General features: G+C 40.6%; 1 protein-coding gene across 9 annotated transcripts in view; it reads right to left on the bottom strand.

The window, feature by feature from the left end:
- CEP162 (centrosomal protein 162) overlaps positions 1–13923 on the bottom strand; it is a 92295-nt gene that overhangs the window by 62213 nt on the left and 16159 nt on the right. For 8 of the 9 annotated variants that reach the window (XR_007773971.1, XM_050950080.1, XM_050950082.1 and 5 more), the window contains 5 exons: positions 7646–7798; positions 7127–7313; positions 5842–5897; positions 3887–4002; positions 2041–2068 (listed from right to left, as the gene is read on the bottom strand). Coding sequence is in view for 8 of the 9 variants with exons in the window: in XM_050950080.1 (XP_050806037.1) it covers positions 2041–2068; positions 3887–4002; positions 5842–5897; positions 7127–7313; positions 7646–7798 (540 nt within the window). In the remaining variant the exon portion in view is untranslated. Of the gene's footprint in view, positions 1–2040; positions 2069–2864; positions 2982–3886; positions 4003–5841; positions 5898–7126; positions 7314–7645; positions 7799–13923 lie in introns of those variants that run through there. The other variant, XM_050950087.1, reaches the window with a different exon arrangement.

The following is a 13923-nucleotide window of genomic DNA, read 5'->3' as shown; positions in this document are numbered from 1 at the left end:
ATTGTAGAAGTGACCAGTAATAAAATATCCTTTTCTCCAGAAGTGGTACGTTATGACTGTAGGTCAGAGTGCTAGACAACAAGATTAAGATTTTCCAAGACAACTAGGGAATTTAGTTATAACTCTCACTGAAATGAATAAGGCTGGATCCCTAGCTGGTTATGAAAAAACTCAACCCAAGTTTGTTGGGTTGGTGGCTTTGGCTTTCAACAGGTAGATCACAAAAAGCATGTAAAACACTGGTGTCCAATCTTTCAGCACAGGGCCAAAAATATTATTTCAAACTATCAAGGGATTACAATCAGGAGGAGAGAGGCAGTTTAAGTTGGTATCTTTTCTGCTTTGGTCCCTAACTTTAGGTTCAAAGATGCTCAGTTGCTCCCACCCTGCCAAGTATCAGCTGGGCTTGGAGAAGGAAGCTGGGCTTCCATAATCAAGTCCTGTTTTTAGAACATAAGAATGGCCATACTGGGTCAGACTAAAGGTCCATCTAGCCCCGTATCCTGTCTTCCACCAGTGGCCAATGCCAGGTGCCCCAGAGGGAATGAACAGAACAGATAGTCATCAAGTGATCCATCCCATCATCCATTCCAAGCTTCTGGCAAACAAAGGCTAGGGACACCACCCCTGCCCATCCTGGCTAATAGCCACTGATGGATCTATCCTCCATGAACTTATCTAGTTCTTTTTTGAACCTCGTTATAGTCTCGGCCTTCATAACATTCTCTGGCAAGGTGCTCTACAAGTTGACTGTGCCTTGTGTGAAAAAAATACTTCCTTTTGTTTTTTTTAAACCTGTTGCCTATTAATATCATTTGGTGACCCCCTAGTTCTTGTGTTATGAGGAGTAAATAACACTTATTTACATTCTCCACATCAGTCATGATTTTATAGACCTCTATCATATCCTCATCTTAGTCGTCTCTTTTCCAAGCTGAAAAGTCCCCGTTTTATTAATCTCTCCTCATTTGGCAGTCATTCCATACCACTAATAATTTTGTTGCCCTTTTCTGAACCTTTTCCAAATCCAATATATCTTTTTTTATATGGGGCAACCACATCTGAACGCAGTATTCCAGATGTGGGTGTACCATGGATTTATATAGAGACAATATGATATTTGCTGTCTTATCTCTTTCTTAATGATTCACAACAGTCTTAATTTTTTTGACTGCCACAGCACATTGAGTGAATGTTTTCAGAGAACTATCCATGACTCCAAGATCTCTTTCTTGAGTAGTAACAACTCACTTAGACCCCATCATTTTATATGTATAGTTGGGATTATGTTTTCCGATGTGCTTTACTTTTCATTTATCAATACTGAATTTCATCTGGCATTTTGTTGCCCAGTCACCCAGTTTTGTGAGATCCGTATGTAGCACTTCACAGTCTGCCTGGGACTTAACTATCTTGAGTAGTTTTGTATCACCTGCACATGTTGCCACCTCACTATTTTACCCCTTTTTCCAGATGATTTATGTTGAATAGGACTGGTCCCAGTACAGACCTCTGGAGGACACCACTTTCTCCACTCTGAAAACTGACCATTTATTCCTACCCTTTGTTTCCTATCTTTTAACCAGGTACCAATCCATGAGAGGATCCTCACTCTTAACCCATGACAGTTTACTTTGCTTAAAACCTTTGGTGAAGGACCCTGTCAAAGGCCTTCTGAAAATCTAAGTACACTATATTCACTGGATCACCTTCTACATTTCAACACTTTGGGCAGGATTCCAAAACATGGCTACTAAGACCCCAGTTCTATGAGCTCCACATGAGAGGACTGTAGTGCCTGCATGGAGCTCACTGCAGGATCTGGTCCTAAGCTTGCAGGTGTGAAAATATGGATATTGAATTTTTGGTGCAAAATTAGAGATTGTGTTGAGGTCTATTTAAAAATTAAGACATATGGATCATTCATAAATACTTCAGTCCATGATTAGGGAGCAGTAAATTTACATACAGAAATAAAACAGATTTACTTGCTATATGTTTTACAGATATTTTCACGCTACTTCAAGTTTAAATTTTTACCTTTAGCCAGCATGCCAGTCTTTTCATCCTAAAACAATTGAAACAGTGAAGGACAGTTACTTTGTGAATTTGAAAAAACAAAGTAAGTTTATATTTAAAGAGATTAAAAGTTTGCTTTAGTTCATGTAGAGTTCAATATTTACAGTATGAGTTTAAGTTATGCAGCTGCTTGGAGCACTATGTAGTTATGATACCAATAGATGAACTGGAACCATACATCTTCCCCATTCTTTTACTCTGCTTCTCGCTTTGTGGTGAGATGGAACTAGATGCTAAAAAGTACATTAGCAAAACATTGTTACTGCAAATTACAATACAAGAAACTCAGAAAACACCAAGTTAGTGTTCTTGTTACAGGAAATACAAAATGAATGCTAACTGCTTTGCCTTCAAGTTTGAAGTGGTATGAACATGGGCAGAGGTGCTGTTTGTTTGTGGTTTTGCATTTATTAGGACTAGCAGTTCAACGAATACTTTTTTTTTTTTAAACAAGCTACAAAAATTTGAAGGTCATCAACTGGAGATGAATGTGAGCTGTTCTAGATAACAGAATGTAACGCAGATAAGCTATAATCAAATACATGGTTCGCCCTACTAAATAAAGTTGACCTCTACTATGCTGCACTGAATTTTTAAAAGAAAAGAACTTTGCTCAGAAATAAGAATCACTTTATGCACCAGTGTTTTGTTATTCAGTCTTAAGGGATCAGAAGTATCTGAAAATACATTTATATCATTTTCTATAGATGTAGTACAGTACATGGATACCACACAAAATATCCTTACAAAAGACTTATTGTCTAAATTTTGCATTGAAGGTTTACCTCTTGGTCTCATTGTTTTGCTTACATAAAGCACACTGGGTCCAATTCTTGGACCCAAAGGGTAGGAAAAGGTGACTTTATACCATGTTTTTGACCCCTGGATTTTGAGGGTGATCCTGGGATAGTTTCATACCTAGTGAAAATTAGAGCAGCCTCAGAATTGCTCTAACCTCTGCCAAGCGATGCCAAAAAAAAGTCGTTGTAGCAGTCACAAAAAGCCAGAACATACAGTCATGCCGGTCATGCCTTCTATGCCAAAGGCAGCTGGGAACAGGTATAGAGATACTGCACCTTCTCCATGACACTTCGGCATTCCCCTACAGTGACAGAATTCCAGGTGGCTAGATCCACTGGGTTCATGATTGATGATACAGATAGTCCTGACCATCCCTTCATAAGTCATTCAGCAGGTCACTAGCCAACAGGTATATGCACTATTTGGGAGAAGGGGTGGAAAGGAAAAGTTTGATTCCCCTTTTCATTCGAAAGTTCTATGGGTCACGGGCTTTCCTTTTCCTGAAGAGCTCAATAGATTTTTTGCCCCTCCCCCAGGCCTCTCTACAAAATAAAGAGAAAAGCTACCTGTCATTCTGAAGATCTGTGCAGTGCTTTTAAGTACTGCACTTACCATCTGTGATCGTTGACTCAAAATGCAAATAAGCATGTACCGCAGATATGTCAAGGGTTGATTCTGACCATCAAGATCAAACCACCAGGAAGAGTACATTCTTCATGGAAAAATGTCACACCAAATGCCTCTATTCTTCCTTGTATGTAATGCAAGTACATTTAAAAAACTATAGCTACTTGTGTTTTTACATGTATATTTGTGTAATTGTAGATCTCTATAAACTCAAACAAGTAGTTTAAAAGCTCAGACAATTAGTTTAAAATGATAGATTTTTAAGAAGCGTTTAAAAACTAGCAGTTTAGTCTTTGTCAGAATTATGAACATTTTTAAAGCAGATAAGCATGGCAGCAAATGTCTGACACCACAAAATTCAATATTTTAAAAATTATACCTGTCCTTGAATACTTAAATCAGCATCTGATCTGACAGTTTGCTCAACTTCGTTATCTTCATTTTTAGAAGGATAATTAGATTCAGTCTCATCTTCAAAATCTTCACTATAATTGCCTGAAGTATAATTAAGCAGGGAATAAAGATGATTTTTTTTAAGGATATAGGGAGTGTCAGGAAAATGCTTTGCTAACAAATACTGTGTTGCTCACAGGACTTATTTTGTAACAAAAATTAGCATGAAGAATAAGTCATGTATAGTCCCTCCAAATTAAAATGAGTACATAGTGTAATTGCTATGGTTTGTCAGGGAAGATGTTGCCTGGAAATGAAGCTACCTGGGAGGTTCTGATCACCTGAGGAGGCAGATCTGGGAATCAACTGACAGAAGAACTGTAAAGTTATAAAAAGGCAGATTCCAAGTCCTTATTAGTACATACAATAAGGAAATCACCTTGACATTCAAATAAAAACAGGTTGTACCCATTGGGATGAATATTGATGTGGAAGAAAGCAGATGAAAGATCACCTGGTTCCCCTAATACTCCCACTACTCTACCTTTCAATGATGCTGCTATACTATCTTGTCTACAGTAACTCCTCAACTTAACGTCGTAGTTACGTTCCTGAAAAATGCGACTTTAAGCGAAACAATATTAAGCGAATCCAATTTCCCTATAAGAATTAATGTAAGGGGTTAGGTTCCAGGGAAATTTTTCACCAGGCAAAAGTGTGTGTGTGTGTGTGTGTGTGTGTGTGTGTGTGTGTGTGTGTGTGTGTGTGTGTGTGTGTGTGTGTGTGTGTGTGTAAAATACACACACACACACACACACAGAGTATAAGTTTTAAACAAACAATTTAATACTGGTACACAGTGATAATTCTGAAGCTTGGTTGAGGTGGAGGAGTCAGAGGCTGGGATATTTCACAGGGAATGCTTTATTGCTAAATGAACTAGCAATTGACTGAGCCCTCAAGGGTTAATTCTCACAACACTTTACAAGACAGCAGGAAAAAAGGGAGGGCAGACAGAAACATACACCCTGTGTATGAGAGAAAAAATGCACATTGCCCCTTTAAGTAACTGACTCCAGGCTTAAGTACACTGTCTTGTTAATTAAATCAGCTTGCTGAGACCCGAAGCTACTGCCTAGAAGCTCCCTCCGTCGGTCGTGTGTCCCCTCTGCTCTATGGAAGATGGGGTAAGCAGGGTGCAGGAGCTGGGGGGCGGGGGAGACACCCTGACATTAGCCCTCCCTCTTCCCTCCTCCCCCCGTACAGCAAGCAGGAATCTCTGGGAGCAGCTCCAAGGCAGAGGGCAGGAGCAGCCCATGGCAGTGGGGAGAGGGACAGCTGCTGCACAGGGAACTTAGGGGAGTGGGGAGCTGATAGGGGGGCTGCTGGTCCACCCTGGTCCAACCACCCACCAGCTAGCTGCAACAGGCTGCTCTTCCTGCAAGCAGTGGACAAAACACACGGCTGCCAAACGAGGTTAGAAGGGAGCATTTCACAACTTTAAACGAGCATGTTCCCTAATTGATCAGTAACTTAACATCAAAACGTTAACCAAGACTACTTTAAGTGAGGAGTTCCTGTATTTGGAATATGCAAAAGGAGAGCAGCCTCAAATTTTCTGGCTCACTTTCTCAAAGAAATGTGGAGTAGGGGACAAACAAAAGTTTTAAATTGTATTTTTTCCTTTCCAGGTCTTCAAAGCATGGTCCATTGGAAATGCGGAGATCCTGCTCAGATATTCCAACATGCATTTTTCTGATGACTTCAGTAGCTTCTATAATTAACACTAGCGCAGGGACTTCACCTTTTGTTAATTATTCAGCAGTTTTGTAAAATTTTCTCTATTCTTAGTTTACACTGTTGAGTATAAAATAATGCCAAAAAGACGACACTCCACAAATTAAGCAAGAAAATGTATGTGTATTATGTGTGAAGACTTACCACATTTCTCTTCACATTTAGATTCATCTTCCACTTGTTCTACATTTTGTTCATTGCTGGGGGAGGGAAAAAAAGCAAGAATGTCCCTTGTCATTTATGAACACCAGTTTAGATTTTTTTTAACCTGTTCTTCCTGCCTCATACTAGTAATTGTAATAATATGTGCACACTTTTGAACTAATCATTGATATTCTATTTTACATTCTACTTGTGTAAGTGTTGTTACAGTTGTCCACACAGCTAGAACTCTCACTCCCAAGCCTCTTCCCTCTTGTTTACTGCAACTGCCTCCTCCACACCCACATAGTCCTCAAAACAAATGTGCCCATCATCATTTTTGCTTCTTGTTCTGACTGCCATATTCCACCCTTTGAGTTCCTCTCTTGGCTCCCTCCAAAGTCAAGGTTGTTGTCCGCACTTTTAAAGCTTTTCAGAACTCTCCCTCTCCTTCCTTATCTGCTCTTATATCTTAAGAAGTTTCTTCTTCAATCTCTAAGCAAACCCAATTATGCCAGCCTTGACTGCCCATTCTCTACTTCTCCCACAGCTTTCACACTGCCTCTTACACATGGAATGACCTCCCAGATCTAGTCTATGAAGTCACTACTTTAAATCCCACCCCAAGCCTCACTTCTAATGTGATTTCTATAGGAATATGTCAAAAGAAAATGCCTAAGTGGAAGGTTAGTATGGATTAACAATATCTTTATTTACATGTTATAGTTAAGAAAAAAATTAAATAACTTGTAACTATCAAGTTGTGTACAGGTCTGTGTAACTATCACTATGACTCTCATCCTCCCTCTCCTCATTCTCTCCTTTTGCTAATCTCATGTGTGTCCTGCCCTAGGTTTTTGGGATACGTTTGCACTTTGAGCTGAGTGTGCAATTCCCAACTTGAGGAGACATACCCATTCTGGCTCTTATCGGAGTAGGACACTAAAAGTAGAGCATGATGGCAGCAGCAGGACTGGCACGAGGGCAACATCCTGATTATATACACGTCTGAGACCATAGCATGTAGTTGGATGACTAGCCCCACCCACCAGTCATGTGGCCATGATCACACTTTTTAGCATGCTAGCTTGATCGCAGCTACCATATGTCTCCTTGAGCTGGGAATCACACCCTCCGAGTAATGACCACATCGTTTTGTATATTCGTACAGTACTTAGTACAATGATGCCTTGACTGTGATTTGGGCTTCTAAGCACCATTATAATATACATATATTTATTAAAAGTAATGCAGTAATTTCAGCATAGGGTCCCCACACACACATTACCAGGCAAATGCTGCTAGTAATACAGAATCATTTGAGTCCAGCTCTTTGTTTAATCTTGAATAATCAATGGTATATGAACCTCCTTTTTCAAGTTTAGCAAAGAATCGCTCTTTTTCTTCTAGTTCTTCCAAAGTATCCAATCCAGCTCCCAAAATACTTTGATTGGGTCCAGAAGCCACAACTGAATCTAAGTTTAAAAACATATCGCAATCTAATTACAATAATACAATCTCAGTACATGGAATAATCATAGAAGTTTAATTATAACAAAAGACAGCCACATACAGTGCTAATGGTATTAAAGAAATACTAAATAGTGTACAGGATCCTACAACTGATTCTATGTGAATAGACCCCTGTGCAGAGTCAGTTGCAGGATCAGGCCGAGAACAATGTTTTAAGGTAACAGTTTCACCAATTCTCACCACTTAGTGTGTTTATTTTTAGAAAAATATATTCTTCATTCATAATAACTTGGCCAACAATTTGCTAATAATCTGATTAAATGGTTCCTCTTACCATCAGGTTCCAGGCTGTCTCTACTTAAGGATACAGAAACACCATGACTTCTTTGGAGCTGCATTTTTCCTGTGTGAGCTTCTTCATCCACCTCCACCGTAGGGTGGGAATCCTTTTGTGACTTGAGAAAGCTTCCACTTGTCCCTAGCATTCCTAGAAGAGACAGTTTTGTACACAATAGAGATTAATTACAAATGACAATTTGTACTGCATGGTTAAGTCTTACAGTTACTTTTTTAGAATGAGTGAAGTTTATATACTTTATCACAGTAGCGAAGATGTTCAACTTGTTTGTGTCCCTTAGCGCCTATTAAGATGTGGGACTCAGCCCTCTGCATGTCTTGCTTAGCTCAGCTACTCTCTGCTTTACAATTTTTGTATTTTCACAGTCATGTTTTTAACACCAGCTGGAGATTCGGCTTAGGTGAACCTCACATGTTATGAAATACAGAGCGTATTTTGTAACCTCTTCACAAGAGCATTCATGGAAGTCTATTATATCCAGAAGTGTTATAAAGAGATTAATATTTAGTTGTAAATATAGTTGGCAGCCCGAGAAAATGTAGCTTTGTATTTGTTACAGAGAGAGAGATTTAAATAGCACTCATTGTTTCAGCAGCAACTTACGTTATTTAAAAGGCTAGGCCTTTTAAAGAGGCTAGGTCTCTTCAGCTTGGAAAAGAGGAGACTAAAGGGGGATATGATAGAGGTATATAAAATCATGAATGATGTAGAGAAAGTGGATAAGGAAAAGTTATTTACTTATTCCCATAATACAAGAACTAGGGGTCACCAAATGAAATTAATAGGCAGCAGGTTTAAAACAAATAAAAGGAAGTTCTTCTTCACACAGCACACAGTCAACTTGTGGAACTCCTTACCTGAGGAGCTTGTGAAGGCTGGGACTATAACAATCTTTAAAAGGGAACTGGATAAATTCATGGTGGCTAAGTCCATAAATGGCTATTAGCCAGGATGGGTAAGGAATGGTGTCCCTAGCCTCTGTTCATCAGAGGATGGAGATAGATGGCAGGAGAGAGATCACTTGATCATTGCCTGTTAGCTTCACTCCCTCTGGGGCACCTAGCATTGACCATTGTTGGTAGACAGATACTGGGCTAGATGGACCTTTGGTCTGACCCGGTACGGCTGTTCTTATGTTCTTCTGTTCTAAAACACCACATTTCATTTAATTAAAAAACTACAATAAAAGAACATTCAGGTTTCAAGTCAAAATTCAAAATGATCTGGACAAGTTGGAGAAATGGTCTGAGGTAAACAGGATGAAGTTCAATAAAGATAAATGCAAAGTGCTCCACTTAGGAAGGAACAATCAGTTTCACACATACAGAATGGGAGGAGACTGTCTAGGAAGGAGTATGGCAGAAAGAGATCTAGGGGTCGTAGTGGACCACAAGCTTAATATGAGTCAACAGTGTGATACTGTTGCAAAAAAAGCAAACGTGATTCTGGGATGCATTAACAGGTGTGTTGTAAACAAGACACGAGAAGTCATTCTTCCGCTTTACTCTGCGCTGGTTAGGCCTCAACTGGAGTATTGTGTCCAGTTCTGGGCACCGCATTTCAAGAAAGATGTGGAGAAATTGGAGAGGGTCCAGAGAAGAGCAACAAGAATGATTAAAGGTCTTGAGAACATGACCTATGAAGGAAGGCTGAAGGAATTGGGTTTGTTTAGTTTGGAAAAGAGAAGACTGAGAGGGGACATGATAGCAGTTTTCAGGTATCTAAAAGGGTGTCATCAGGAGGAGGGAGAAAACTTGTTCACCTTAGCCTCCAATGATAGAACAAGAAGCAATGGGCTTAAACTGCAGCAAGGGAGATTTAGGTTGGACATTAGGAAAAAGTTCCTAACTGTCAGGGTAGTTAAACACTGGAATAGATTGCCTAGGGAAGTTGTGGAATCTCCATCTCTGGAGATATTTAAGAGTAGGTTAGATAAATGTCTATCAGGGATGGTCTAGACAGTATTTGGTCCTGCCATGAGGGCAGGGGACTGGACTCGATGACCTCTCGAGGTCCCTTCCAGTCCTAGAGTCTATGAGTCTATGAGGTTTCAAGTAAGTACTCAAAAGTCAGGAAAGAAGAAAGTTAAGGATGAACGTGCACATTTTATGTATTACAATGGCCTTTAATTAAATGATCACATACTAATTTTCAATACAGTATACCATACTTCCCCTTCCACACACAAAACCTTATATACATGTCTGTATCTTAAAATATTTCTTTGTTGTATGTTTATATTAATGTCCTTGTCCCAGCAGTCCAGTATGTTTGACAGATTTTTACAGGAATTCTCTTCTCTCTAAGCCACTTATTCTCATGTTTTTGCTTTGGAGACAAATACAGCTCCGACTAATAACTTATTGCTAGGGTTGCCAACTATCTAATTGCACAAACCCAAACACTCGTGCCCTGCCCCCTCCCCAAGGCCCTTCTCAGAGGCCCCGTCCCTGCTCACTCCAGCCCCCCTCCCTCCATCGCTTGCTCTCCCCCATCCTCAATCACTTTCACCAGGTACAGAGAGTTGGGGTGCAGAACAGGGTGTGGGCTCTGGGCTGGGGCTGAGGGGTTTGGCGTGTGGGAGGGTGTGCAGGCTGAGCCTGGGGCAGGGGTGTGGGAGGTGGTACGGGCTCTGAGAGGGTGTTTGGGTGCAGTAGGGGGCTCAGGGATGGGGCAGAGAGTTGGTGTTTGGGAGTGGGTTTGGGGTGCAGGCTCTGGCCGAGCAGCGCTTACCTCGAGTGGCTCCTGGAAGAGGCGGCATGTCCAGCAGCGGCTCCTAGGCTCAGGAGTGGCCAGGCGGCTATGCACGCTGTCACTGCCTACAGGCACTGCCCTTACAGCTCCCACTGGCTGCGGTTCCCATTCCTGGTCAATGGGAGCTGCGGAGTCAGCACCTGGGGCAGGGGCAACGTGCAGCGACCCCCAGCTACATCTCCATCTAGATGCCGCTGCCGGATACGCCAGCTGCTTCCGGGAGCAGCACGGAGCCAGGGCAGGTAGGGAGCCTGCCTTAGCCCCAATGTTCCACCAGACTTTATCAGCCTAAAATCTCCCAGATTGGCTTCAGTTGCCTCCAAAAGATCGAGCCTGACTCCAGGAGACTCCCAGCCAAATTGGGAGGGTTGACAACCCTACTTATTGCTGTGTCTGACAAGATGTTTCTCAACAAAGTACACTTTTAGGCCCAGATTCTTTGCTGCGTATAGCTACACTAAATCTCCACCCAGCCAGGCCGCAAACACAGCTCTCTGAGCTGTGCCAGCTGGGAACAGCTCACCAGCTGGAATAGCCAGACCACATCGTGGTCTAGCCAAATTTCTCCTTCCCCTTACCATATTCCTCTTCACCCCCAATGCACTCTGACAGGGACTGGGGAAGAAAGTGGTGTAAAAGCTGGCTATGCCCGATCTACCCTCTTCAAAAATCCCCCCCATTTAACTGTATTAAACAGCAATAATATATTTACAGTGAAATGTTTTTATGATGCAGTCAACATGGACATACTTTTAAAAAGTAAAAGTCCTTACCTTGCATTTGGCTATGCAAGGGTATATCTCAGCACCTGCAAAGAATCCCACTGAAGTGGATGCGGTTCATCTGTGCTGATTTGATTGCACAACTGAGGCCTAATTTTGCAATAACATTTTAAGCACCTATACTAGCCCATGATGCTCTTCACTATTATATATTTGTATTACAGTAGCAGAAGAAGAAAGGGCTTCCTAAAAACACTTTGGAAAGCTTTCCAGAGCAGTATGGAAATATTCTTGGGACAAATCAGTTCACTGCAAAGTTAAAATTAATTATGTACATAAACAGGACCAGATTTTCACAAGTGCCTAGCAGGTAGCAGCTCTCACTGAGAGCAACATAGCTCAACTCTTGAAAATCTGACCACTTATTTAGGTGCCCTAAATGGGAGCTGTGGGATGCTGAACATTTCCTGCTGGTTATAACACACTTTGCCACTGTCCCCGCAATGCCTTGTAGACAGTCACTCAATCTCTTTGTGCCTAAGTTACTCCTGTAAAATGTGGTCAACAACAATATACGCAAAGGAAAATTATGCTTTTACATCTTCAGCTCTCATCACTTTGTAATGGGAAGTCTGGGCAAATAGTCCTATTTTCCAGACAAGGTATATGAAACAGAGTGGTTAAGTGATGTACCAAGTAAATGTCAGGGCAAGTACAAGAACTCAAGTCTTTTCAATCTGAGGTCAATACCTAACTAGGCAACAGGGGCTCCTATTTACACAACCCCTGAATCTTAATAGTCATATTTTTCAGATAAAGTAAAAACACAGTTTGCTCCCATATGGAATTGTTGCCATCTATAATTCTCAAAGTGCTGTTTAAAAGGGTAGGCATGAATAGCCTGATATCTGGAGCAATTTGTTTAAAAGGGACTGTAATTCAGTTGACAAGATATGGGTCTACAACAGGGGTAGACAACCTATGGCATGGGTGCCAAAGGCGGCAAGCGAGCTGATTTTCAGCAGCACTCACATTGCCTAGGTCCTGGCCACCGGTCCAGGGGGGTCTGCATTTTAATTTAATTTTAGATGAAGCTTCTTAAACATTTTAAAAACCTTATTTACTTTACATACAACAATAGTTTAGTTATATACTATAGACTTATAGAAAGAGACCTTCTAAAAACGTTAAAATGTATTACTGGCACGCGAAACCTCAAATTAGAGTGAATAAATGAAGACTCGGCACAGCACTTCTGAAAGGTGGCCGACCCCTGGTCTACAACAGAATTCAGGGATCTGATCCCAGTTCTGCCACAAACTTCCTATGTGACCTTAGACAAGTCATTTAATCACTCTGTGCCTTAACTACCCCATCTGGAAAATGGGAGTATACATTACCATCTTATAGGGCAGAAATGGTGAGGCCTTCACTAACGGAAGGAGGTTGACAAATAACTCAAGCTCCTGGCCTAACCACAGGGGGTTCTGCTGCTGGTACTAGAGAAGGATCCTATTTATCAGATCTTGGGTCTCCCATAATGTTCAGAGTACAACCAGTCCAGCCTGGACTCACCCTATGAGCAAAGATCCTGCATTTAAGCATGTGAGTGGTCCTAGTTACTTCAACAGGATCTGTTTAAGTGCTTTGCTGGACCAGGACCTAAGGAACTTATTTGTTTGTTGTTGAACCAAGCTATTCAAGCAAGTGCAGTTCAGTTCTAGGTGATCACTTGGGCCCTGATCTTGTCAATACCAACTCTTGCAAATGTTCTGCAAATCTCACAGTATTTGGTGTTTTTCTTAAATCCCCACCACCTAGAGTCATGTAATTACATGAAACTACAAGATTTAATTTAAAAATAATGTTTCTATCCATCATGGATGCAGAGAAAAAACTGAATATATGAACCCTAAAGGCTTAAAAATCGAGAAGAAAAATAGAAGACCCCACAATTTATGATTTTTTTTTAAATCTCATGATTTGGAGGGATTGACATATGATTTGTGAATGCTTACCAATACTGCAGCTCTGTACTGAGAGCCACAGAGAACCCCCATTGAAATGGGGACCTGCCTAACTTGATTCTCAATGCAGGACAGGAGTATAATAAACAACCAATAAGAAAAGAGGATTTCACATGCTTTGTATGTAATTTTCACAGCCTCATAACATGGCCAATCAAAATGAATTTCCTTTGGAACAATGCAATGAACTACTTCTCAACCATGCCTATTTTCATGCTGAAATACAGCTTTTAAATTTCAGCTGTTTTTGGCAGTAGGCCGTATCCAAAAAGGTTGCATTATTTTATTTTTAGTTTATAACTGGACAAGAATTTTTCAACAAACAATTTTTTTTTTTAAATTAAAGTCACCTACAGGATAGAAAATAGAGTAAGTATGTTACCCTCACAACTGTCCGGAATGCCAGAAGCGGCATTTCCTTCTTCGTTTAAATATGCATCTTTCTTGATCTTATGAAATTTTTCCAGTATACTGTATTTAGCCAATGTCTTGTTGCAAGATGCACTGGAAAAAGGTTCTGCACGAATGACTAAGCTCACACACAACATTCATCAATATTTAGGTATAATGTAACAGAGAGTAAACAGAAAAATAAGTCATGAGAATTTAAATTACAACACTGGAAAAAAACCTTGATTATTTCTTGCAGGGTGAACTATATCAATTTTATAGCTGCTACCAAAAGAATAAAGTTACAGTACAGCAGCCATAGTAATTGTTGCTTGTGCAGATTTATTATACTATTTTCTCT

Source organism: Gopherus flavomarginatus, chromosome 4, assembly GCF_025201925.1.
Source record: "Gopherus flavomarginatus isolate rGopFla2 chromosome 4, rGopFla2.mat.asm, whole genome shotgun sequence".
In the NCBI taxonomy this organism is placed as follows: domain Eukaryota; kingdom Metazoa; phylum Chordata; order Testudines; family Testudinidae; genus Gopherus; species Gopherus flavomarginatus.
This window is presented reverse-complemented; position numbering and strand designations above follow the sequence as displayed.